Source organism: Podarcis pityusensis (assembly GCF_964106645.2).
Source record: "Podarcis pityusensis genome assembly, chromosome: 3".
NCBI lineage: Eukaryota > Metazoa > Chordata > Lepidosauria > Squamata > Lacertidae > Podarcis > Podarcis pityusensis.
The window spans coordinates 15,647,375-15,675,339 of NC_138026.1; the positions used below are offsets into that span (position 1 = coordinate 15,647,375).

Sequence of the window (27,965 nt, forward strand, 5' to 3'; positions counted from 1 at the left end):
TAGATAAATTTCCAGCATTTCTCTTTATACCTATTCCTATTCAGCGCTGTCTCTCTCTCACACACAGTTTGGCAACGCTGTTCAAGCAATTACTCTGCTGTCTTATTATGGCCATTTGAGCTCAGGGGTTCCAGACTAGTGGAAACAGCAGTTACCTGGTTCATTCAGGCTACGGTTCAGGAACTTGGTTCTCTGCACATAGCATCCTCTTATGCTTATGTCTTTACTTCTGGGATTCAAGAAGCAGGGGAAACAATGTCACTCGAAGCCAGGGAGGGTGATCCAGCCAGCGAAACTTAGCCACACTGCTGCATTTTGTCTTTCCGCCTCACACCGCCTTCCAAGTCGTTTGTCATGCATTTTTTATAACGTGTTGAGCATCTTGAAGGGTTCAGATGCAAGGTGAACATTTTGACAGTTTTACCCAGGATTTCTGCATGCTACGTGGCCTTGATTTTAATGAGATTTCCGTGTTTCGAAAATGTAGCTATATTAAGACATTTTCTAGAGTAGTCTACACTTTTATTGGAGGAGCAACAGAGAGCGTGGCTCGAGTCCAAAAGAGTGCAAGGTGGTTTCCACTCAAGCAAGGTTGCTTTCAGTAGCAAGGCCCCTGTGATCCCTAAAGATTTGGGGACCCGCCAAAGCGGCTGAGAAAGTCGGGGAAGGCAACAGCTGAATGACATTGGCAGTGTTCCCCAAACATGTATGGAAGTACTTTCCATTGGTGCATAGAAAGAAAACACAACTGCAAATTATCCTTCCTGGTTGGGAGTCTTTATGGAGGCCAGTAAAGCACATACAAATGAGTATAGGATTACAGGCAGTGCTGTCAAATGCTGCAAGCTGCTTCGATCTGCCACACTGTTAGGGAAGTGAATATTATTAACTATTTACTTTTGCCATTTTTCACTTCTGAATATCCTCCTTTTTTTGTTACAGATCCTGCCATAAATCAGCAGATTTATTGGCTGCAGTTATTCCCACGTTGCCTGATTAACCAATAAACTATATTTCATAACTTTTGTCGTTGTTTCTGGCAGGTGACAACGTCACAGAGGTGAAGCAAAGTACGGATGAAATCGAGAGTCAGAGTCAAGAAGCAGGTTTGTGTTGTGCTGTGCTCTGTTAAAGCATTCTATCACTCAGGGTTTCCCTACCTTGGTGAACAATAATCCTAGTCAATGCTATTGACTGAAAACGTTTGTACATTTTCACCGGATTAAGTCGGGGCTTGTGCAGTTCTCCCATTGGAGACCAGAGCCCTATTCATTATGAATGAATGTATTCCTTCCAGCCCAGGAATGCAGTCTTTCCTGTTAGTAACTGGCAGCACATTACATTCCCTTCTTAAGGTGGAATAGATCCTAGAAACCCTGTAAATGGAAAATGTTTACAGCAGTGTCTTATAAGGTTCATACTTCAAAGAAGGAAAGGAATGTGGAGAAAATAAACTGAAGGAGATGAAGGAGCTTTTCTGCCTTTAGTAAACCTACAATTTATCATGTGTATTTAGCTTCTAAGTAACAATTTTTCTGCGTGCTGCTTTACAAATTGGATTACTGACATTTCAGAAAGATTCGGTGAACAAAAATTCAAACCTTGAAAAATAAGCATCATTCAAAGCTCATAAAAGCAGTAGGAATAAACGGTGGGTGTCATTCAACAAGGTTGCACTCAGAGTAGACCCATCGACATCAGTGGACATAGCTTAGTCCTCTTCAGTCACTTTAGTGGGATCTACTCTGAGTAAATCTTAGTTCAAACCACCCCATATTTAAAATTTCTGAATTACACATTAAAAAGTGAACTTTTTATAGAAAAAAAGTCATGCTTCCATTCAAAGCGGGTTATTTTCCTTTCCTGTTATTTTAGGTTTTTGTGGGGTGGGAGCTGCCCAAAGTGGCCTCAGCACAACGAAACTATCAAAGTAACTACCCTGTAACAAGTAAAAATTGCTTTGAAAGCCCTTATCCCCCTGCTGCATTATATACTGGGTTATTTTTCATGTACTTCAAATAGCATACTCTTCATCTTGTCTGGCCCACCTAACCAGCACTAATGGTATATTCTGTTGCTTGCACATATTTAATTCAGGTAGCACGACCCATCTTTTAGTGAAAACTTTTCTATCAGCTCTGAAAGCTTTTATTAATACCTGGAAGCTACAGCAGGAGAGGTCCAATCACTCAATGCAGTAGAGCGAAGCAGCCAAGCTATCCAGCCTACATTACTGAGTCATTTGGTCTGTGTATACGGCATTGTGGCTGTTTCTAAAGAGTTGAATTTATGTCACAGCAAAATCCCCTTCCATTCCTGCCCCTTGTTATGGTCTGCAGGAGAAGCACTGTGTATGAAACTCTATCACCCTTCTGCCATAGAATTCTGCTGACTCTGATTATCCAACTATTTATTCACAGTTGCAATGTTCTCTTGATGCTTTCTGATTTAAGCTGATTTTATCTATCAACCCATCTTTAGGCTGGTTTTTTTTATGCCTGCTTAGTGAGCATCTACACATGTGCAGTCATGCACTCAGTTTTCATTGGGACTCATTTTAAATCTCATTTTATTTTTTTTTAAATGGCAAGAGTTCCATTCAAATCCTGCCAAGATGTGGTTTTCATTTTGCTGTATCAAATCTAAATGTTAGAAATGGGCCTGAAAAGAATTGCTTTTTATATGTCACAGGTAGAACGTCTAGAGAATAAGGGCCAGGCCTTTAATGATTGGAGTTATGATCTGGGTACACCTAACTTCTTTCTCCCCTACTGTCTTATTGCCAGCTCTTGAAATAAAGGACAAAGTAGGTGCTGTGCATTGGAGCGTCTTGCTCAACTTTTCTTTCATGTGGGAATGAGCACTGCATGTGTTTTCTGACATGAGACATGCCACTTGAAGTCTTGCACATACGATTTCCTGCTGTCAAGTCCTCTCTCCAATCAATGATATCTAATCACCTGTAGACTTACATTTACACACTGTAGACTTACATTGTCTTTGTGCATGGAGTTTTCTTGGCAGGGATACTGGAGTGGCTTGCCGGTTCCTCCTCCAGGTGGATCACGTTTGGTCAAAACTCTCCACTATGACTTGTTCATCTTGGGTGCCCTGCTCGGCATAGTTCATAGCTTCTCTGAGTTATTCAAGCCCCTTTGCCACGGCAAGGCAGTGATCCATGAAGGGGCTTGAATTATGGTGCTGGAGGAGACTCTTGAGAGTCCCATGGACTGCAAGAAGATCAAACCTCTCCATTCTGAAGGAAATCAGCCCTGAGTGCTCACTAGAAGGACAGATCGTGAAGCTGAGGCTCCAATACTTTGGCCACCTCATGAGAAGAGAAGACTCCATGGAAAAGACCCTGGTATTGAGAAAGATTGAGGGCACAAGGAGAAGGGGATGACAGAGGACGAGATGGTTGGATAGTGTTCTCGAAGCTACCAGCATGAGTATGACCAAACTGTGGGAGGCAGTGGAAGACAGGAGTGCCTGGCGTGCTCTGGTCCATGGGGTCACGAAGAGTCGGACACGACTAAACGACTAAACAACAAACAACAACAGACTTATATTTACACACTGGGCTGCTTTTGTCTGCCGTTTTTCCTTTGTCTGCCCAACACTGGTACAATCTGTACCACTGTATGTCATGGATTCTAATCAATATTGATCCAGAGCAGAGTCCAGTGTATAGTTAGCAGAGTAACAACTTAAACACGTTGCAGGATTCCCCCCCTCCCCCCAAAAATAGACCAGAGGCAATTGTATTTCTTTTTTTTTATAAGATATTTATTAAGATTTTCAAAATATTACAAAATAAAAATAAAAAAGAAGAAAATACAAAATAAAAATGGTTAAAAACAACTCAATCTTTCCATTACTTATTTTTCATTAGCTTGTTTCCCGGACCTCCTGACGCCTCCCTTTTTTGTATTCCAGTTCGGTTTGTTGGTTCAGCAAATCCTTACCCTCTTTGTTTATCCTAGTCTTTAATCTTAAAATATTGTAACGTTAAATTTTTACCTATTAATAATCCATTTTTCATATTCCCTTATAGTATTACAGCTGAAAACCACTTAATTTCTATCCAACATCATTCTAACATTCATTAATTTTACAATATTTCTGTAGATAGTCTTTAAATTTCTTCCAATCTTCTTCCACCGACTCTTCTCCCTGGTCTCGGATTCTGCCAGTCATTTCCGCAGAGGCAATTGTATTTCATCCAGCAGAACTTTACTGATACTGAAGGCAAATGAGCATAATGGTCACAAATCCAATACATTCAGGATTAGCACTGTCCGTAAGAAATCCAGTTGCAGCAGACTTAACTTAAACTTACAATAACGTATAATAAGTCTCAAACCTTAGCACTAAGCATCTATGTACAGAACACCACACCAGAAGGAAGAGAGATAGAAAGAGAACGTGTAACCCAGGCTCCTTCTGGCCTTATTATTATAGTCAGCATGACTTTGACAGAAAGAGATAAGAGAACCAGTTTAAGCCAGCTGTACTCAGCATCTCTGAAGGAATAACCCAAACATCAGGAACCTTCTGCTTGCTTCTTCCACACAGAGAAGCTTCCAGAACCCTCTTGAATTGAGTGGAACAGGAAAGATCTCTATACATCAGATCAATACTCTCTGCACCAAAAAATGCAAACTGACACTGTGTACATATGATTTGCAGGCATTTTGCACCATCATTTCTACTAGCATATTTGGTGAACAAAAACATACTTAATTTTATACAGTGATTCCCCCCTTTTTTTAATTTGTTAAATTCATATACCACCCTTCATCTGAAGATCACAGGGCATAATCTTCATCTGAAGATTACAGCATAACAATATAACACAAAATCCATAATAATAAGAACCAAACAAACCCCAGATAACATCTCCTATGCACATTTAAAAGGTATAACCTGGTTATACAGGAACATTTTTGCCTAACACCTAAAGATATGGAATGAAGGCAACAAGGTGAACCTCCCTGGGGAGAGCATTCCATAAACGAGGAACTGCTTCAGAAATGACCTGTGGAAGAGGCACACAAAGAAGGGCCTCAGATGATGGTCTCAGGTCTGTTCATATGGGGAGAGGTGGTCCTTGAGGTATTACGGTCAGGGGCATAGGAAGGGGGCAGCTTACCTTGGGTGCCATCTCTGAGGGGAGTGACAAAAAGGCTTCATCGCGTGGAGCATCGCGCCCCCCACCCCGGTGCGCATCATCAAATCAGTCTCTTAAGATTAAGCCAAGAAAGAGTATTCTCTATAAGATTGAATATCAATATACATATCAAGACTTTGAGATTAGACCACTGAAGAAGCCCGGAAAACTATATTGGGAGTGTGCTACCTGCAAGCCCCAGTTAAAGGGCCCCATCGGGGGCGAACGGCGGCTTTTTGATTACTTGGACTGCCAGGGCGAAACAGGTGCAAAACGCCGACACCCTGTCGTCTACAACTTCATTGTCTACAACTTTATTAACATCTATCTACAATTCTACTAGCACCTTTCGGTATTGTGAATATCATCGAACTTACCTTTTGTTGGTATCTTCATGAACTTATCCAAAAGACTGAGTTAAGCATTTGAAAAAGCTATTGAAACCAGACATTATAAGTTCATTTTAGGCTGAGTAGTTCACAAGTCTTTGTGGCTTTGTTTAATGTTTTGTATTTTTCTCAGAAGGTTGATAAAGTATGTATAATTATTGTTCTATATATATTAATTGCCAACGTGTTGCATGAGTTGCACTACACACACACACACACACACACACACACACACCCGGTGCACGGCATGGCTGCCGTTCCGGGTGCCCATGCAGGTAACTCCGCCACTGATTGCAGTCCTGATAATTATGGCGACTCCACTTTAAGCAAGCATGTGCCGCTTGTCTTAGCAGTGTGCCACAGTGGTTTATTAAACTTGCATTCCCCAGCCCACCCCACGGTAAGCTGGGGCTGCAGTTTATCCTGTGAGGTCCAAAGACCTCAGTTGTTGTGCAAAGCACTGGTGTGCAATTGAGTGGAGGGCATGGCCATCTAAAAACAGGAAGCATTATAGCCGAACAAATTTGACCATCAAACTGCAAACCTATTCTCACTTTTCAAATCCCATTTAGGGCAGTGAGACTTACTCCTGAGAAAGCTTGCAGACATAGGCTTTCCACTATCAAGCTGCAATCCTTTACACACTAACTTATAATAAGACTAAACTACTAAGCATACTATGTACAGTGGTACCTCAGGTTAAGTACTTAATTCGTTCTGGAGGTCCGTTCTTAACCTGAAACTGTTCTTAACCTGAGGTACCACTTTAGCTAATGGGGCCTCCTGCTGCTGCCGTGCGATTTCTGTTCTCCTCCTGAAGGAAAGTTCTTAACCCGAGGTACTATTTTTGGGTTAGCGAAGTCTGTAACCTGAAGCGTCTGTAACCCGAGGTACCACTGTATTGTTTAAAAATTCATAAACAGAAGATGTATAATATGTGCATGGAGTCAGAAACTGATAAGAATCAAATAAATGTTCCATGAGCAGGATTGGTAGGAGTGGTAAGTCACTGTCAAAGATCACTGAAATGGAGGCAGAATGCCTTTCCACAGTCAATATCCTACAAATGTGAGTTGATGGGTGCTCCAAACGTCACAATAGGGTGCTCCGAGCACAGCAGCAGACGGTACAGTTCTTCCAGGATAATGAACTGTTTCAATGATAAATCTTCATCAGCTGGCAATAATATGAAATGAAAACCATTACATTCAAATACAGTCCAGTGAAAGAAATGACAGGCCTGCATGTTAACCAACCAATAATAAAGACATACCAAATTAATAGTCTCCAAAGGTCCATCAAATGGCCATTGAACAAAACGGGGCTCATTCCTGAGCTGTCAGTCACATGTCCCCCCCCCCCCCACTTTTCTTTCTTTTTTATTTTACAAGGTGCAGCCACAGATGCTGCAGTCTAAATGGAAGGAGAAGCTTCTTAACTCTTTCCCTTTGGGTAATTTTTCAATTAAAAATTGCACCCAAGTTGCTTTCCCACCAATTAAATGAAAAGATAATGGAAAATATCTATGTTAGAATGAAACAAGAATGGCCAGGAAAACTGTGGGCTACTCTTTGATCAGTTAAATTGACACCATTTTGCAAATCTTCAAAATGCATTGTATATGTTAATGGAGCATAGTATTCATATTTTTATAAAAACTGTTTGTCCCTCCCTCCATCTGCACCCAGGTTGTAAATATGTGTTAATAAACCATATTTATTAAAGAAACGACAGTCACCACCGCGTCTTGATTCCCAATGGAACCACGAACCTGGATGAGCTCCTGGAACCCCCAGAATCTTGCTACTTCTCAGCACAGATTGGGGGTTGCACACAACCTTTGTAACAATATTGTACAGAAAGTTGGCTTTTCTATGAAGTGTGTGCTTTAGGATTTGTTTATTTTGATACTGGAGTCAAAAAAGAAGCAGCAAATGTCAAGATGAACATCTTTCTAAGTGTCAAAATGGGGAATGAAAACATGCTAAGAATATGTAAGAGTGCTAGGAATTAGAATGAGTAAAAATGCTCTTACTTTGTGGAAGAATCAGTCAAATAAGCGAAGTAGTTGCACATCATTCCTTTGTATCCGTATTAGTGTCCCATGGAAGAAAAGGACAAAGGCCTTAGCTAATGACATGAATAACATATGCATTTGAGAGCAGGTGTAACAGTTTACAATCATTACTAAACTCAATTTATAATCTAATAAGTGTAATTTTTCTCTTTGAAAAAACAGATGAGGCAAAACCTACCGTTGTAAACAGCTCAACAGATGGAGGAGAGAACGTTTGCAAGGAAAAAGGTACAGATAATAAAACTGGCTTTAAAAATATCAAATTCCCAAAGGGGATTTTATAAAGCAGTATTTTCTGTTAAACCGAGGAAAACCCCGGTTCAAGCTTTAAAGGCCAGATGTCAGATAAACACTTCTGGGATGTCTTTTAGAAAATTCTTTTTAATGAACCACTTGGCATCATAGCTGTGCCAGTATGGATCGATGCCATGCATTTTCATCTACAATCATTATAGATTTCCCATAAAAATATCGTCAGGGTCATAGAAAAACTCTGGTGCCGAAATCTGCAGGAATGTTCACGTTCAAAGGTTTATGTCTGCCTTCGTCGTTGCATGATAGAGGGCTTCAGTTAGCTCTCTGGTGATATGGCAGCGAAAGAAAAGATAAGGAGAAGGCTATAAACAGAACATGCAGAGTTGGAGAATGAAGACACAGCTGAGAGAGGGAAATTACTATTTATTTTCTGTAGACTGTGCTGGGCACTCTGATCATTTACTCTGTGATTAAATATTTAAAAGTCACGGGATGGGGGGACGCAAGTGACAGCAAGTTTAGAAAACAAAGAAAGAGAGACTACCTAATTTAAATGTTTCCAGCTGAGTTTTATCCTGTTGAGTTGTTTGGTTTTCAGCAAGGAGTGAGACAGAGAGCCATACTGTTCTTGACACTTGTATGGTATCACACCATTAATTGCTTACACTTTCTTTTAATTCTTCTGGGTTCCTCGGCAAGGAGGGTTGTGGAACATGGTTTATAAAATTGTAGCTGTGGATAATTCAAGGCAGGAAGTCTCTTGTTTGTAATGAAGAAGGGCCACAAGTGTAGTATTCAAGAAAGACTAAATAGAGAATTTGACTGTTTTCTTTTCATTTCCTTAGATAACATAATGATTACCAACCACTAATCTGTTGATGTTAAAAGACACAGTGGTGCTTGTTTTAAAAGTTGTTCATTTGCTTGTTCGGTGGGAGCTTTTTGCCCTTGATTTTCTGAAATATCGTTTTAAAGCACTTTTGGGTTTGTTATTGTTTATTACTCTCCATGCATATCCCCTCCTACTGACATCTGATGTGAGATCTAGCCAAAACCTCAGCTGCAGCAATATTCATTATGCTCTCAGTTCTGAGTGACAAAAACTAAACTTGCACTGTTTTTTGTTTTCATCATACCTCACACCCACAGTTTATATATGCAATTTCTGAAAATTAGACAATTCATTCCACTCTCTTTCTTCGTTTGCTTATGTGAACAACCACTAAAGTTGGAAACTGGAGAGTGATCTCTGACCATGGAGGTGGCACCTACCCTCTGTCATTGAAGCTGCAAACAAACACAACCTTAGCAGTAGTTCTCAAACTGAAGTAGGCTTTTTCAGCTTGCTCAGGTCCAGAGAGGTTCTCCACCATCTCCTGTCACTCCTTGTGTCCTGCCCTGATGTTCTAGAAGGGTGGTGAAAGGGAAACATGTCTTATCTGGCTCAGTTGCATCCAGACCCTTGTTTCCCCCTGCACTGAAGAGCTTGCTCCTCCTTCTTGCCCGATGATTTGGTTGCTTCATAAATAGTTGGTCCCTTGTGTCACCCAGCAAAATTAAAGTCACAGGAGCATGCTGGTTGGTAATCACACTGTTCAAAGTTGGTGTTAACTCTTTATTAGCAAAAACACAATCTCCACAGAACTTGGTTGAATGTCGGGCCTAATGAGCCTAGCAGCTCATTCCCAGTGGTCTTACTCCATGAGAAGCAGTTGCTGAGACTGAAAGTCCCATCTCCCCACAGCCATCTAAGCCCCACCCCCCAGGCTTTCTCCAAGCAATTTTAGACTGTGTCTGCGTCCACTTCTCCTCTTCCGGGAGACAGAGCTTGTTGCAGCAGGAGGGGGAGACACCTGTGACTCTTCAGCAGCCTGGCTCATCTCTGCCTCTTGACCTCCCTCGTCCCACTTGCCTTCTTCAGCTTCTACCTCTGATTCTAGACTTCTCTCTGCCACTAAGCTCTGTTACCTCTTCAGCTTCCGATGCCTCCACTTCCCTGTCGTGTCCGTCTACTTATACCCTGTCCATCTGGCCAGGCCTCCCCAGCCACTCTGGGCAGCTCTCAACAGGATATTAAAAACACAATAAGGCATCAAACATTAAAAACTTCCCTAAACAGGGCTGCCTTCAGATGTCTTCTAAAAGTCAGAAAGTTGTTTATTTCCTTGACATCTCTTGATAGTTCTGCCATCCACAGAGATGCTGACCTAAGAGAGGACTTTCTCTGTAGCTGCCCCTAAATTGTGGAATTCAGTTCCCACAGAAGTGCATCTAGCACCTTTGTTGCACAGGTTTCACTGTATCCTGAAGTCTTTATTGATGGCTCACTATAGTGTGGCTCCTCCCTCGAAAAGCATGGTATCAACCCTAAAGCACTATTGGAAAGGTGCAGAGGGGAAAAGATGATACATATTCTAGATATGATGCTTTGATCACACAATGACTGCTGAAGGAAAAAAACCAGCTGCAGACATGAGTGCAGTAACAACTCGTAGACATTTCATCGTATCACCAAACAAGGTAGAGAAGAGTCTGTATGCTTCCTATATATTTCATTTCTGCTCCCACCTCTAAAATCCACTGCTGTTTTTAGCACACTTTTCACCTGTGAAGAGTCAACAAAAGAAACGTAGCCTACTGATCTATGAGCTAGTGTTTAGCAGTTCAATGTTTCTTTAGGTCAGATCTTGCTTCTTCTCGATTATAAAATAAAATTTAAACAAGGTCCCATTTTGCCTCTCAGCAGGCAAAACGAGTGTCAGGGCTGGGTGATATAGGCATAGCTGCACCTGCCTGGTCTTTCGCTGCTACAGAGCTCTTAAAGGAATGGATCTATCTAGTTTGCCTAGTTACCATTGTGTTCCTGAAACCTTGCGTATCTCCAGTAAGGGCTATTTTATTCTTCGTTGAGAATGGGGCTCTTTAAAGTAAGAGTGCTAAAGCTAAATAGAAATCAGAAATCGGGTTTATGCTGTACAAATGTCCTCGGCATTGTTTTCCATACAATAGAGAGTCTCAGCTTTGCGATTCTCTCAGGCTACTACCAAGAGGCGGCTTATTAGCTCTCTTCTATTCTTCCTGCTGCTCTCCTACAGCAGCCTATAAGAGGCTCTTCTTGGAGCCTCTTCTACTTTTTCCTGCCCATGAGGACCAGCTTTCTACTTCTCCGATCACTTCTCACTACCTGCTTAATGGCATTTACCTGATCTGTCTTCTCACAGCAAGATCCAATTAGCCCTGTTAAACTCTCCGTCGACTTAAGTCCTTCCTAAAGAGGTATACACACTCACACGGACTCTCCACGTCAAGCACAGTCATGTCTATCCAAAGCAGACAAAAAACAATAATCAGATAGCTATGTTGGCCCATTGAAAGGGCTAGGGGGAATCGGAGCCAATGGTAGCATAACACCTTTATTAAGAAAACCGACTAAAAAGTTACAGAACAGGCAAAAACCATTCGAATTCAATTAAAGATCTGATGATAAATGATCACACGAGGCTTTACTAATTATAATGGATTGTTTCAGACCACCCGTAATTTGGCATTTCAAAACCAGGCACACATTTTATGGGTAAATATTCTCGTTGACATACAGATCCAGTCTTTGAAATGGTAATTGCAATGCCTCTTCATGCCATCTGATAAGTATAGTTGATATCCTATTGGTGAGTTATGAAGACTCACCTTCAAAAAGAAAAGAGGGGGCGGGGAGAAAAGGCCCTGGATAATGTACCAACAAGATTTATTAGTACTAATTTAAAAGAGAACTGAACTCAATGGCATCGCAGTCCGTACAGCCTGAACACCATTTATTCCAATGTCAGTAACACTGAGATGTTAGAGATGTGATTTTCTTAGTACAGGCTTTATGCATAATTTCTCAGTATGCCCACATACAGAAAGGTTTCGGAAGGAAATCCTGGGCGAAATTCAAGATATAACAGGATTGTAATATTTGTCAGGAGCGTAAAGAGGTTTTGGTTGGGCCATATAAAAAAAGTCATAGGAGCAGTGACCTTGAAATGCATTCTTCATTTACTAGCAGTAGCATGAATGTGTATCCCATTTTACTGGAAGACCAACTGTTTCAGAACGGCTCAAAAATTAATTAAATTAAAAGGGATGCTCCATCATTAATAAAGTGAACTTATTTCTCAAGGGGGGCTGTTTTAGAAATCAATATTTTTTTAAATAATGTATTTATTGAGAGCATTTTTACCCCACCTTCATGTTGTAAAAAGAAACTCCTACAATGTGGTTTAAAGTAATCCCTCAGCATCATTCAGATCATGTGTGTACAAAGCCATTGGCAGGCATTCTCCTCTGAAGTTTAAAATCAGAATATAGTAGAATATCATATAGAAAACAGAATAGAGTAGACTACCTGAGCTGTTTTCACCCTTTTATAAGAACTGCAACTTTAAGAACTGGTGCCTGAGCTTACTTTCCTCACCCCTTCCCTACTTGTCCCCTTTTTCTTATATGTCATGTCTTTTAGATTATAAGCCTAAAGGCACGGACTGCCTTACTACTGATCTTTTAAAGCTGATTTTAGAGGGGGTTTTCAGCTAAAGAACAAAATAAAATACTTTAGATTAAATTAAATAATTTTATAATGATTCCACGCATGTGGATTTAAATATGTTATGCAAAAACATAGCCTAAGAAGGATATTTATTAATGCAGAGTCCGCTTGCTATTGAAATGATTAAAAACTGTCTGGTGTATGACATATATTTTGTATAAATGCAATAGGCACTGTGTTGGAAAAGCAAATGTTTGTATCCACACAAAGTTATATTGCTGTAGATCAGGGGTCAGCAACCTTTTTCAGTCATGGGTCCACCGTCCCTCAGATCATGTGGTGGGCCAGACTATATTTTGGGGGGGAAATGAACAAATTCCTATGCCCCACAAATAACCCAGAGATGCATTTTAAATAAAAGGACACATTCTACTCATGTAAAAACACACTGATTCCCGGACCGTCCGTGGGCCGGATTGAGAAGGTGATTGGGCTCGCGGGCCTTAGGTTGCCTACCCCTGATGTAGATCCTTTTCCACATTTCAGATTGACCCATGAATATGTGTAGCATATAAATAAATGCTAATTATTACTAGCCTGAGTTATTTTGAGTCTGGGACTTGGAAAAAGATTCAGTGGCAGGTTACCATAGTCATCAAATCTTCCATGTCCTGATGTAACAATCTGTGGTGGAAAGCGGAGGCAATGGAGTCTCTCACATTAAGTAACCCTTCCACATAATGTACTAATTCTAATTCATTACAGCTTAATAAAAGTGTAATTGTGCATTTGAAGGTCAGCTAAATTAAATCATATGTTAATAAATCTTAAAAATAAAGCACCAATTACTACATTTCCAGGTGTTCATGGAAGCCTAGTTTCCTTTGGGAAATACCCTACAGAACCACTTTCCTGTTTTCAATACAGAAATGAAGAAGGTGTCAGTCATCCAGGAAAAACGTTGTATTTATGAGTGAGAGTTCTTAGTTTGTCTCAAGCAGAATTTAATGTTGGCAAATGTTTGTTCAGGTAGCAGCAGAGCTTTCATAAGCAACAGAAGTCTGAGCAGGTTCTAAAAGTCACATTCAGCCACTTGTTTGTTTAGAAAGAGTAACGGGTTGTTTGAAAGGCTGAGAAGAAATAACCTAAACCTAAACTAAGTATGAAACGAGCTTGCAAGTGTGTGGAAAAAGATAATATTATAGGGAAGTGAGATTTAAAAGCAACTATTTTACACACACTAACAAGAGTATTTTGACATATTTTCAAGTTTTGTTTTGGGGTTTTTTAGGAGTTATCAGGTGGGGAGGGGAGGGAAACTGAAAAAAGGAGGTGACCTTGAGCGCTAGCTGGGCTTCTGATAGAAAAAGATTGCAGAGGCATTTCTTGTTGAAAAACAGCCATGCACGCACAAAAAACCCTCTTGGGTCAAATAACCTTCACTAGGGACGCTGGTGGCGCTGTGGGTTAAAACACAGAGACTAGGACTTGCTGATCAGAAGGTCGGCGGTTTGAATCCCCGCGACGGGGTGAGCGCCCGTTGCTCGGTCCCTGCTCCTGCCAACCTAGCAGTTCAAAAGCTCATCAAAGTGCAAGTAGATAAATAGGTACCGCTCTGGCGGGAAGGTAAACAGCGTTTCCGTGAGCTGCTCTGGTTCACCAGAAGCGGCTTAGTCATGCTGGCCACATGACCCGGAAGCTGGACACCGGCTCCCTTGGCCAATAAAGCGAGATGAGCGCCGCAACCCTAGAGTCGGCCACGACTGGACCTAATGGTCAGGGGTCCCTTTACCTTTACCTTTAGTCAATAGGTCTAGGCTACTCTAGAGCAAAATATACATCAGGAGGCTTGGTTTGGTCACAATCGAGTACAGTTGTACCTTGGAAGTCAAACAGAAGTTCGACTTCCGAAAAGTTTGGAAACCAAAGTGTGGTTTGGAAACCAAAGAAGCTCCTGCAGCCAATCAGAAGCTGTGGAAGCCCCGTCAGACGTTCAGCTTCCAAAAATAGTTCACAAACCGGAACACTCACTTCCGGGTTTGCGGCATTCGGAAGCCAAAATGTTTGAGAACTAAGCCATTCGAAAACCAAGGTACAACTCTATACGCTTCCTACGCTAAACACATTAGATAGAAAATGAGCCAACATAGCCAATAGAGGGCTGCAAAAATTTGTGTCCCGGGCTTTTTTTAGACTCATCTACGCATGTTCTATCTGAAACCAAAGAGGCACATTGGTTGTCAGATGTGAACTGTTTTTTCAGCTCTTCTACCCCACTAAATAACTGGTACTGTGTCAGAGCTGCCTTGGTGCATTGCCAGCCTCGCCACTCCTCTCAAATAGTGAGATAACTATTCCCCCCCCAAAAAAAGCCTGGTCCTCTGAATAAATATGACCCAAAATGGCTTCCATAGCCATTGCTTTTCAGCACTGGTGTCCAAACTGCAGTTCTGTGAGGTATTCCAGAGGTATTTTAAACAACTATATACACAAGGGCCACAGAAAGAAATGGATATAGACCAATTTCTGAAGACAAATGGATTACAAAAAATATCCCAAGAAAGTAAATTAATGTTGAACTATAAAATATCTGAACAGGAAGTAGAAGGTGCCATTCAAAACACGCAATTAGGTAAATCTCCAGGACCGGATGGGCTGACTTCTAGATATTATAGATCTTTGAAAGAGTGGCTATTACAACCTTTAAAGGAAGTCTGCAATGAAATATTGGAAGGGAAAAGGGCACCAGAGTCTTGGAAAGAGGTGTACATTACACTTATACCGAAGACAGAGACTGAAAAGACTCAGCTTAAGAACTACCGCCCCATATCGTTACTTAATGTGGATTACAAAATTTTTGCAGACATTTTGGCCAAGAGATTGAAAAAAGTATTGATGGAAGAGATTCATAAAGACCAAGCGGGCTTTCTCCCGGGAAGACACTTGTCCGATAATTTGAGGAACATAATTGATATTTTGGAAAAACTAGAAGTGAACATAAATACTAAAGCAGTTTTGATATTTGTGGACGCGGAGAAAGCTTTTGATAATATCTCTTGGAGTTTTATGAAGAAGAACCTACAGGGGATGGGGGTAGGCCAAGGTTTTGAAAACGGTATAAGTGCAATTTATTCAGAACAAAAGGCTAAACTAATTGTAAATAATGTGGTGACGGAAGAATTCAGGATAGAAAAAGGGACAAGACAAGGTTGCCCAATTTCCCCATTGCTTTTTATATCGGTCCTGGAGGTTCTGCTGAATATGATTAGAAGGGACCGGTTGGTTAAAGGTATACAGGTCGGAGCCAAACAGTACAAATTGAGAGCATTTGCAGATGACTTAGTATTGACTTTACAGGAGCCAGAATCTAGTACCAAAAGAGTTTTAGAACTGATTCAAGAATTTGGTCAAGTTGCAGGATTTAAGTTGAATAAGTTAAAGACCAAGGTTTTAGAGAAAATTTTAACACCAATGGAGAGAGAGAGGTTTCAGAATGAGACAGGTTTAACAATGGTTAAGAAAGTTAAATACTTGGGGATTAATATGACAGCAAAAAATGGGAATTTATTTAAAGACAACTATGAAAAATGCTGGGCTGAAGTGAAAAAAAGATTTAGAAATTTGGTCAAATTTGAAGCTTTCACTGCTGGGCCGTATTGCTGCGGTAAAAATGAATGTATTGCCTAGAATGTTGTTTTTGTTTCAAACATTGCAAATTGTGGACAAAATGGACTGTTTCAAGAGGTGGCAGAGAGATATTTCTAAATTTGTCTGGCAGGGCAGGAAGCCTAGAATAAAATTTAAAATATTAACAGATGCAAAGGAAAGAGGTGGATTTGCCCTGCCAGACTTTAAACTTTACTATGAATCAGCAGCTTTTTGCTGGTTGAAAGAATGGTTGCTTCCTGAAAACACTGACATTTTGGATCTAGAAGGTTTCAACAATGTATTTGGATGGCATGCATATCTGTGGTATGATAAGGTCAAAGCACATAAAGCATTTAAAAATCACATTGTCAGGAAAGCATTGTTTAATGTCTGGATAAGATACAAGGACTTATTGGAAAATAAAACTCCAAGGTGGCTGTCACCAATGGAAGCAAAAGCTCTGAAAAAGCTCAATATGGAGGCCAAATGGCCGAAATATTGGGAAATTTTGGAACAAGACGGAGATAGACTGAAATTGCAGAGTTTTGAGAAATTAAAAAACAAAGTGCGAGACTGGCTTCATTATTATCAGATAATGGAGGCATATAATTTGGATAAGAAAATTGGTTTCCAGGTGGAAAAATCAAAATTAGAAACAGAACTATTAGAACCCAAAACTAAGATTTTGTCAAAGATGTATAACTTGCTGTTGAAATGGAATACTCAGGATGAAACAGTGAAATCTGCTATGATTAAATGGACACAAGATGTTGGACATAACATAATGATGGCTGACTGGGAACAGTTATGGACCACAGGTATGAAGTTTACAGCATGTAATGCCTTAAGAGAGAATATTATGAAAATGATATACAGGTGGTACATGACCCCAGTCAAGCTTGCAAAAATCTACCATTTGCCTGATAACAAATGTTGGAAATGTAAAGAAACTGAAGGTACATTCTTTCACCTTTGGTGGACGTGCCCAAGGATTAAGACTTTCTGGGAAATGATATATAATGAACTGAAAAAGGTATTTAAATATACCTTCTTGAAGAAACCAGAGGCCTTTCTCCTAGGCATAGTCGGTCAATTGGTGCCAAAGAAGGATAGAACTTTTTTCATGTATGCCACAACAGCAGCAAGAATACTCATTGCAAAGTATTGGAAGACACAAGATTTACCCACTCTGGAAGAATGGCAGATGAAACTGATGGACTATATGGAACTGGCAGAAATGACTGGCAGAATCCGAGACCAGGGAGAAGAGTCGGTGGAAGAAGATTGGAAGAAGTTCAAAGATTATCTACAGAAATATTGTAAAATTAATGAATGTTAGAACAATGTTGGATAGAAATTAAGTGGTTTCCAGCTGTAATGCTTTAAGGGAATATGAAAAATGGGTTCTTAAGAGGTAAAAATCTAATGTTACTATTTTAAGACCAAAGATTAGGATAAATAAAGAGGGTAAGGATTTGCTGAACCAACAAACTGAACTGGAATACAAAAAAGGGAGGTATGAGGAGGTCCGGGAAACAAGCTAAGGAAAAATAAGCAATGGAAAAATTGAGTGGTTTTTAATCATTTTTATTTTGTATTTTCTTTTTCTTTTTCATTTTTTATTGTAATATTTAAAAAATCCTAATAAATATCTTATATATATAAAAAAAAACTGCAGTTCTGTGGCCCCACTGAAATAACTACTGCATAGCTACCGCAGAGGAGATGATTTAGGAACCGCTACTCAGAGGGCAAAATGGAAGTGAGAGCTGGACCATAAAGAAGGCTGATCACCGAAGAATTGATGCTTTTGAATTATGGTGCTGGAGGAGACTCTTGAGAGTCCCATGGACTGCAAGAAGATCAAACCTCTCCATTCTTAAGGAAATCAGCCATGAGTTCTCACTGGAAGGACAGATCCTGAAGCTGAGGCTCCAATACTTTGGCCACCTCATGAGAAGAGAAGACTCCCTGGAAAAGACCCTGATGTTGGGAAAGATGGAGGGCACAAGGAGAAGGGGACGACAAAGGACGAGATGGTTGGACAGTGTTCTCGAAGCTACCAGCATGAGTTTGACCAAACTGTGGGAGGCAGTGGAAGACAGGAGTGCCTGGCGTGCTCTGGTCCATGGGGTCACGAAGAGTCGGACACGACTAAACGACTAAACAACAACAACAACTCCTCAGAGGGCAAAAGCCCTCAAATCCTTGCTGCTACAAGCTGAAACTTTCCTTATTAAGTTGAGCTTTGGTCATTGCATTTTAAGTGTATGTGCATGATGTCACATCTAAGGTTTGCCTGTCATATTCTTATGAGTGGTCCCATTCTCCCTCCCTTGATCTGGAAAGAGAACAGACCTCCACACTTCCCCTTAGCAAGCAGTCTGAGAATCTTTACCAAAGTAATGGAGAGTTGTGTTCCAGACACTTTGCTGCATACCACCCAAAATGGCCTGCATGTGTACAGGCAAAGACCTGTTTTGTATTTTCAGACCTGTCCTGAATTTACCTTTTAAGAATGGGTAGGCTGTAGACACCGTTATTAAGTTCTGTCCCTAAAGAGTCCTGTTGTTTTGACATGTCATCCAAGATAAACAAGATAATGTGCTGAACTTGATTAGCAATGAAGTACAATTCTAGGCTTGGCTGTTCATTCTTCTACTCAACCTGGGAAGTTCTCAGGCTGATTAGATGGGCAAGCAGTGACACCCAAATCTCCTTCTGTGCACCATCTACATGGAGATGATGCACATAAGTACCTACCTCAGTAGTTACTACTCACCCAGGAAGTCATCTGTGTGCTCTTTTTGTGAAAATGGATACACCCAAGAAGGAAAATAGTATCACCAATGGTAAGAAAGAAATGGGAAAGGGAAATTACAAGAGGAGAGGTTTCTATAGGTTGGAAAATGTTTGAAGCTGGAGGGTTTATTTGTGGCTCTTATTTTTGACTACAGTGGTACCTCTGGTTATGTACCTAATTCGTTCCGGAGGTCCGTTCTTAACCTGAAACTGTTCTCAACTTGAAGCACCACTTTAGCTAATGGGGCCTCCCGCTGCTGCCATGCGATTTCTGTTCTCATCCTGAAGCAAAGTTCTTAACCCGAGGTACTACTTCTGGGTTAGCGGAGTCTGTAACCTGAAGCGTATGTAACCTGAAGCGTATGTAACCTGAGGTACCACTGTATGTGGATTCTGCTCACTTGGACTTTGTTTCCCTCCCACTTGGCCCTTGGAGTTTTGGTGAGATTAGAATCCGTCTGGACTTAAAAAGATTCCCCTTCTCAGTTTTAGTGCCAGTTTTCTCTGGTCTCACAGCTTACCTTCTCACCACCTGCCACACCAACCAGTTTCTTGTGCATATTCAGGGAAAGGGGAAATACTAATACTTATTTATTATTTATACCACCGCCCATCTGGCTGGAATGCAAAGGAAGGAAGGAGAGCTCTTTCCTTCCCTCTGTCCTGCTCCTTGACTATGGGAAGCAGAGGAGAAACCTCTTCTTACCTCTGACCCATCATGTACTTTTGTGGGTCCCTACCTTACCCCAGCAAGAATTTGGCATGGTGTATTATGTCATCATTGTTTGCACAATGAAAATTGGTTGCATTCTTGGCACTCCTAGGATCCAATCTCGTCAGAAGACAACATAGTACTAAAACAACCATCTTCCTTTTTCACTGCAGTTTTAGTAACCCTGCCATTAAAATAAATAAATAATACATTGATTAAAATCTTACTGTTGAAACGCAGCAAAAATTCTAGTTGTTACTTTCAACAATAAAATATAATAGGCAAGATCTCTTAATGTGTTACTCTTCCCAATTTTCTCCTCATATTGTATCAACTTTCCTTATGCCCTTCCATTTGTTGGTGAGTCATTTGTCCTCTTTTCTTTCATAAACAACCTTCATGAATGTGGTGACCTTTCCAAACCAGATGGCGAAGCTATTTAAAACCCATTCCCTCAATGATGGAAAAACTGCCATCTACTGAAAACTAAGAGTGGCTACTGTGGCATCTGCCATTCATCCTTTATATTGTTTTCAAGTTTCATTTCTGTATTTGCTTGCTGCTTTATTTCAAAGGTGATCTGTTAGCAAACTTTATTTCAGCATTTCTTCAGGTCAGCATAGAATGACATACAAGATCATTAGACACTGCAGTACTGAGTTGGCTCCTTCATGTGAATGTCTAGTCTTCTACAGCAGACTGTGATAGATTTTCTTTGTAGAATAAAGGAACATTATTTTGCTTCCCATTGACAATCACTGGTTGTTTCAAGTGGCAAAATGTTTTCATGTCATACTTTTTTTAAAAAAAAGGCAGTTTTAAGACTGCGGCTGATAAAACCTTCCCTTTTCCCCGTCATGCTAGGAAATTATAGGCCTGTTTCCAACTTCCTTTTTTGACCAAGGTAGCTGAGTGCAAAGTGCTTATCAGCTCCAAATGCTCATAGAAAATTAACATCAATTTTGATCTGACTTCTAGCTAGGGTTCAAGGTGGAAATTGCACTAGTTGCCCTGTTGGATAATCTGTAAAAGGTAAAAAAAGAAGAAGTAAAGGACCTCTGGACGGTTAAGTCCAGTCAAAGGTGACTACAGGGTGCGGCGCTCATCTCACTTTCAGGCCAAGGGAGCTGTTTGTCCACAGACAGCTTTCCGGGTCATGTGGCCGCTTCTGGTGAACCAGAGCAGTGCACGGAAACGTTGTTTACCTTCCCACTGGAGCGGTACCTATTTATCTGCTTGCACTTTGATGTGCTTTCGAATTGCTAGGTTGGCAGGAGTTGGGACTGAACAACGGAAGCTCACCCCATTGCAGGGTTTCAAACCGCTGACCTTCTAATTGGCAAGCCCTAGGCTCAGTGGTTTAGACCACAGTGCCACCTGCATCCCTTGGATAATCTGTACTGGAAGGGAAGTAGGGATTGGGCCATTTATAATTCTCTTGGATGTCTCAGTAGTTATTGATACCATTGGACAGGAGTTGCCAACATGGTAAAAGGTAAAGGGTAAAGGGACCCCTGACCATTAGGTCCAGTCGTGACTGACTCTGGGATTGCAGCACTCATCTCGCTTTATTGGCTGAGGGAGCCGGCGTAAAGCTTCCGGGTCATGTGGCCAGCATGACTAAGCCGCTTCTGGCGAACCAGAGCAGCGCACGGAAACACCGTTTACCTTCCCGCCGGAACGGTACCTATTTATCTACTTGCACTTTGACGTGCTTTTGAACTGCTAGGTTGGCAGGGGCAGGAACCAAGCAACGGGAGCTCACCCCGTCGCGGGGATTCGAACTGCCGACCTTCTGATTGGCAAGTCCTAGGCTCTGTGGTTTAACCCAGACATACCTGTGGGCAAATAATATGCCCATAGAAGCCTTTCCCACAGGGTTCCCACCACTGAAATGAGTATTGAAAGAAGCATTCTATTCTAGCCAATATAATATATTGGGGTGTAGCTTGGCTGTAGGGTGTGTGTACAGATGTACCCACAAAAGTTTTCCAGTTTGCAAAGATGTCAATGGGCCCAGAAAGGTCAGCGACCCCTGTCTGGACTATGGTAGCTTTCTGGACCACCTGGATAGGCTTGAAGTCAGAAATGCTGTTTTACATTTGTTCCACTCCTACCAGATCAGTAGGTGAAAGGTGATGCCAGCAGCTCTGGACCTTGAGGACTTTCCTAAGAAATTATGCAAAGTTCCATCCCCCTGCGCATGTTCTTTAACATGTGTGTGAAACCCCCGGGCAAACTTACTCATGGATTTCGAACATGGTGCCATAAGTATACTCTATTTCTCCTTTCCTCCAGTAATTGAAACCCCGCACAATCAAAATGGAGATTCTGTTTGCTAGGGAGCATGGCCAACCCAAATTTGGTAGATATGACTGGTCCTGGATGGGGTTGTACTTTCTTGCATGCACCTTGGGAGTGCACCTGAAACTGATATGTTCATGTTCAGATGTCTAGCCAAGAGGAATGACTAGCGCTTCAGCTGGTGTGCCAGAAAAACAACCAGGCCACTGTAATGTGTGCTTTGATGTTGTATTGACTTAAATATTGAACTATACTTGATTTCAGGCTTTCTGTTTAATAACAATTTGGAAACTTCAGCTAGTCCAGAACGAAGCAGCTCATCTCCCCCCCCCCCCCCCGATACTTGCTGCAGAGAACATGTAAGCATCACTTAGCTTCACCATTTTCCACTTTATTTCCAGGCTAAATTCAAGGTGCTGGTTTTATCCTTTAAGCCCTCAGGTTTTAAGGAGAACATATTCTCTACCAGAACAATGTTGCTTCAGGTGCCACCATCACAGGAAAAAGAATACTAGGAAACAGAAATAGATATTTTTTAGTAGTTCCAGTATGCTGGAATTGCCTCCCCAGAGAATCTCTACAGGTTCCTTCTTCCCCAGTCATTAAGAGATCTGTAAAGATGTTTTTATTCTACCTGACTCTCTGAGAACAAAGTTTCTTCTTATTTGAATAAGTGATGGACTAGTGGTGTGTGTTTGTAGTTTGTTTTAGGAATTGCTTTATGAAATATTATGATTTTACTGTAAGTCACTCTGCGGGTTCTGTGACTGAAAAGTAACCTATAATTTTTAATATAAATAAGATGAATAACCCTCCAATTGAAAAATGGCCTTAAAAACAGAACAATTATGAATGATTCATCCCTATCTTCCACATGCTGTTATACTTCATGTTTTCAGAGAATAATGCCTTAATTATATTTTTGCAGCAGAATGGTATCCAATAATTTGGTATCCAAAGGATACAATAAATGGTATCCTTTTTAAAAACAGTATAATTTTCCCACCCCTAACTCCATACAGCTTGTAGAGGAGACTTTCTTCCTTTGCTCTCCTGAATGATCCATAGAGCTACTCTTCTATATCAAGTTTTATAATCCACACCCATGGAAATAGACACAATCCATTATATCAGTTCATCACTTGCACCAATGTATATATTGTATATATTAGTACAGACAAATCTAACCCATCATAAAGATGGATTAAAATGAAAGAATGAAAACTGTAAAAATAATCTGAAGTCAGAAATCAAGAATATCTCATAAACGTCCATTTTATACTACTACTACATTTTGTAATACATTTTCCTCAGTTTATGAGGCCCAAGAATACTGCCATCATGCATCAACTTCTGTGCGCACCATTATCTGTAATTTTGGGTGACTGGCTGATTTTTTCCCCTACAGAAATATCCAATTTTTTCACAGGATCTTACTTAAAAATCAAGTGCAATGAATCAGTTTTGTTCCTAAGTGCCAACTTTACCACTCTTTTCATTTCTTACTAGCTAAAACAAGGTGTTTCACTCAGACTGTGTGCAAAACCTGGGTGTGTTACACACTAGAAATGAGAAATAAGTAAATAAAACATACAGGGCCTAGTTGGGGAAGTGAACATAAAGCCACTTTATATTCAGCCCTGCATATCCTCTCTTCATAAGGCTTTGTTAATTTTATGTTTATACATTACTGCCTAGGATGAAAGGGAGTAATCTAGTAAAGCAGAAACAGAAGTACTATACTTCTGTTGGTGGTGATAGGTTTGCTCAGTGCTTTTTTTAAAGAAAAAACCACGAAGTTGTTACAGTAGGTGCCACATTTTTAACATGTTTGTGGGGAGAAAGGTTCTGGTGTTGTGTACCCTTGAGTACCCCCAGAAAAAACACTGGGTTTGCTTTTGTCTGTGGTTGCAGAGAATGCATTTGGAAAAGCTATACATAAATATTTGTTATAGTTCTGTTCTTGAACTATCTGGCTCAATTCATGTAGATTTCTAGTATTGTCCTGCCTTGAAGTTGTCCACCAGTTAAACATTCTTCCCATAACTTTTTACTGACAGCCCTTTAAGATAGGACCTATCATAATTTGTTTTGAGCAATGGAGATCTAATGTTCATAGGTACTAAAGGCAAAATAAAATCTAAGGATCCTTCCGGATGGCAAGGAATTATTATTATTATTACCCCACAATCTGGCTAGGTTTCCCCAGCAACTCTAGGTGGCTCCCAGCAGAATATTAAAAACACTATAAAACATCAAACGTTAAAAACTTCCCTAAATAGGGCTGCCTTCAGATGTCTTCTAACAGTCAGGTAGTTGTTTATTTCCTTGACATCTGATGGGAGGGTGTCCCACAGGGCGGGCGCCACTACTGAGAAGGCCCTCTGCCTGGTTCCCTGTAACCTCACTTCTTGCAGTGAGGGAAGGAATAGAGCATTGGCTGGTTGGCTGGCATTATATAGAGAAAGAAGAAAGGAGGGGGCTAAGTTGTTGGCACTGCCCTCGTCCCAACCATTCAAGAGATGGATTCAAAAATATGTCTGTTCTACTGAGAAATGTTCTCATCTCCCCTAGTAGTTGCTCATGCTCCTTAAGGATCTTTGCTGCATATTTTGGTATGAGGCAGTGTGAGACTTAGGGAAGCCACTTGGCCAGGAAGATTGCTAGGAGGCCTTGAGACAGTCTTTTTCTGTCTAATCTATTCCCGGAGGGTTCTTTTAAGCCTTATTGGTGCGGGGAAGAGAACCACATCTACTACCCTAGACCTTAGGGGAAAGGAGGGAGAGATGCCCCACGATTGGCTCACACGTTTGTCCTTTTGGAAAGGTTTTTGAGCAAATACAGTGGCCGCTCGGGTTGCGAATGTGTTCTGGGTGGGAAGCATGTTCGCAACCCACAGCGTCCGCAACCCGCAGTGCAGCATCTGCGTACGCGCGGGTCACGATTTGGCGCTTTTGCACATGCGCAAAACGCGATTTAGCACTTCTGCACATGCGCAAGCCCTGAAACCTGGAAGTAACCCATTCCAGTACTTCCGGGTTCAGCACGGTGCGCAATCCGAAATTGTGCAACCCAAAGCATCTGTAAACCGAGGTATGACTGTATTTATTTATCACAAATGCCTAACCCCCTCCTTTCAGGATAGAAAACCTACCTATTATCTGTAACACTGTTAAAACCAAGTTTGCAACAGATTAACCTCCTCCTCCTCCTTCCAGGATCAGTGGGATACTGTAAATATAAAAGAGCTGTGGTGTAATTCTAGGGCATGGGTAGGCAAACTAAGGCCTGGGGGCTGGATCCGGCCCAATCGCCTTCTCAATCCGGCTCACGGACGGTCCGGGAATCAGCATGTTTTTATATGAGTAGAATGTGCCCTTTTATTTAAAATGCATCTCTGGGTTATTTGTGGGGCATAGGAATTTGTTCATTCCCCCCCCCCCCCCAAAATATAGTCTGGCCCCCCACAAGGTCTGAGGGACAGTGGACCGGCCCCCTGCTGAAAAAGTTTGCTGACCCCTGTTCTAGGGGCCGAGTTGTTGCAACCTGGAGGCTCATGATGAACAAATGCATTTTTCAAGAGCCAGGATAGAACACCATGCCATCATCACTTCCCAGATAACTTTAGTTCTCTGTGGCATAGCAATACAAAGAAATAAATAATTTCCTTTAGAAATAACATCTACTCTATAAGTTTGCTGACAGGAGTGAGACCTTGTCAACAATACTTTTTATTAATGCTTTTCTTGTATACTGCTTTGAGGGGTTTATTTTGCAATCAAGCAGTGTGCAAATTTTATGAAATGTATGTATATATATATGTATTTTATAGATAACAGCCACTGGCTGTATTACATCTTCTGCTACTGTTTTTGGCCTGCTGGAATAGGGCTGAAGACCTTACCTCGCATCAGCTATAAGAGTCCCTTTTCATGATATATATTGAAGCTAATCTTTTTTACACTTGTCATACATTTTCCATTACCTGGATTTTCTTTATGAATGTGGGTTTACTAGCTTCCTTTATTTTATTCCTGTTAATCTTAAAAGTAAATCTATCCTTGGGCCCTTAGGCTTGAATATTTGATTTAATATTTGCATTTGAGGAGGAGGAGAGTCTTCAATATAGTCTTGACCTTAACAATTTTGAAAGTCAAAATCTGCATAGCAATGTAATAGCACTCTTGGAAGCTTAAATAACATTGCCTTGGCTCTCCAAAGTTTCTTTCAGACACAGAATATATGTAAAATAAAATTGAGAATCTTCTATTGTAGCTTAGAATGCTATTATATTACACTTATTTATAACATTCAGTGTAATTATCTCAGGACTAGTAGCCCTTACAAAGAATTACCCCATGTTAGCGATTTGCAATGCATCACACACATACCAGGAAAAAAAATAAACTAATTCTCTCACTAATGTGTATAAGTATGAAGTAAACTAAAAGGGAGAGAAAGAATATGGTCATTAGGAAGAGTATGGGTATTGTTTATTTTTATTTTTTAACTGCATTTATATAGCCACCCCATAAAAGGAATTTTATGAGATGCTTGCAAAAAAATAAGACACATATATCACTGAAAGGGTCAGTCTGTAAATTGTACATTATTTAAAAGAAAAGTTTTCACCTGGCACCTACAAGACCATAAAGCAGGCATAGGCAAACTCGGCCCTCCAGATGTTTTGGGACTACAACTTCCATCATCCCTAGCTAATGGGACCAGTGGTCAGGGGTGATGGGAATTGTAGTCCCAAAACATCTGGAAGGCCAAGTTTGCCTATGCCTGCCATAAAGGTTGTGATGGTTGAACATATCTGCTAGTACTGGTTCATATGCAGGTGGCCAGGATGGCTGAAAAAGAGCAGAATCAAGGTGCTGCAATGGCAAAGGCAAAGTCCAGACCTCAACCTCAGTGAAATGCTGTGCATTTCAGAGAACTGTGCATAAACAGATGCCAGCAAACCTCAATGAACTGAAGCAACATTAAAAAATTAAGAAATTGTCCAGTAGCACCTTAGAGACCAACTAAGTTTGTTCTTGGTATAAGCTTTCGTGTGCATGCACACTGCACACGAAAGCTTATACCAAGAACAAACTTAGTTGGTCTCTAAGGTGCTACTGGACAATTTTTTTATATATTTCGACTGTATTAGACCAACACAACTACCTACCTGAATCTGAAACAACATTGTAAAGAAGAATGGGCCAAAATTCATCCACAACAATGTGGGAGATGTACATATAAAGTCCTACAGAAAACAACTACCCGTATTTTTTGCTCTATAAGACGCACCAGACCACAAGACGCACCTAGTTTTTAGAGGAGGAAAACAAGAAAAAAAAAATTCTGAATCTCAGAAGCCAGAACAGCAAGAGGGATCGCTGCGCAGTGAAAGCAGCAATCCCTCTTGCTGTTCTGGCTTCTGTGATAGCTGCGCAGCCTGCATTCACTCCATAAGACACACACACATTTCCCCTTACTTTTTAGAAGGGAAAAAGTGAGTCTTATAGAGCAAAAAATACGGTACTTCAAGTTATTGCTGCTAAAGGTGATTCTACAAGCTATTGAATCATAAGGTGCACTTAGTTCTTCAGATTTGGATTTTCCATTTTCGCCTTATTTCTGTTAAATACATCACGAGATGGTGTAATATGTCTTATGTTGTTGTTCATCTGAGGTTGTATTTCCCTAATTTGAAGACCTGCTAAAGAACAGATAATTGTTATTATGTCTTCCTATGTAAAACCACAAAATTCCAAGAGGGTGCACTTTCTTTTCCCCATGACTGTAGCTCAGTTCTGTGTAGGTAGCAGCAAACAAGGCTTACATATTGGAATCAATGTAATCAATATGTAATCTGGAATCACAGAGATAAATGTAGTCTGCCTTCCCTAATTTAGGAGTAGCAAAGTTCTGTGAAAAGGGTATTCTCACAACCTGCCAATAGGTAGGGTTTAGTTGGCTCGGTTCATGAGTGTTAACTGCTTTATGTGCAATATCTCAAGCTGCTTGTTGGCTATAGTTGTCCAGATTTTCTAGTTGTGGGGGTAATTTGCAACTTATGACTCCTGCAT

The 27,965-nt window shown here is 40.7% G+C and overlaps 1 protein-coding gene across 4 annotated transcripts in view; it reads left to right on the plus strand.

The window, feature by feature from the left end:
- Nucleotides 1–27,965, plus strand: part of MACROD2 (mono-ADP ribosylhydrolase 2) — a 978,088-nt gene that overhangs the window by 879,996 nt on the left and 70,127 nt on the right. For all 4 annotated transcript variants that reach the window (XM_080999221.1, XM_080999220.1, XM_080999219.1 and 1 more), the window contains 2 exons: nucleotides 1,044–1,106; nucleotides 7,799–7,864. In XM_080999221.1, the coding sequence (XP_080855347.1) occupies nucleotides 1,044–1,106; nucleotides 7,799–7,864 (129 nt within the window). The remainder of the gene's footprint in view (nucleotides 1–1,043; nucleotides 1,107–7,798; nucleotides 7,865–27,965) is intronic.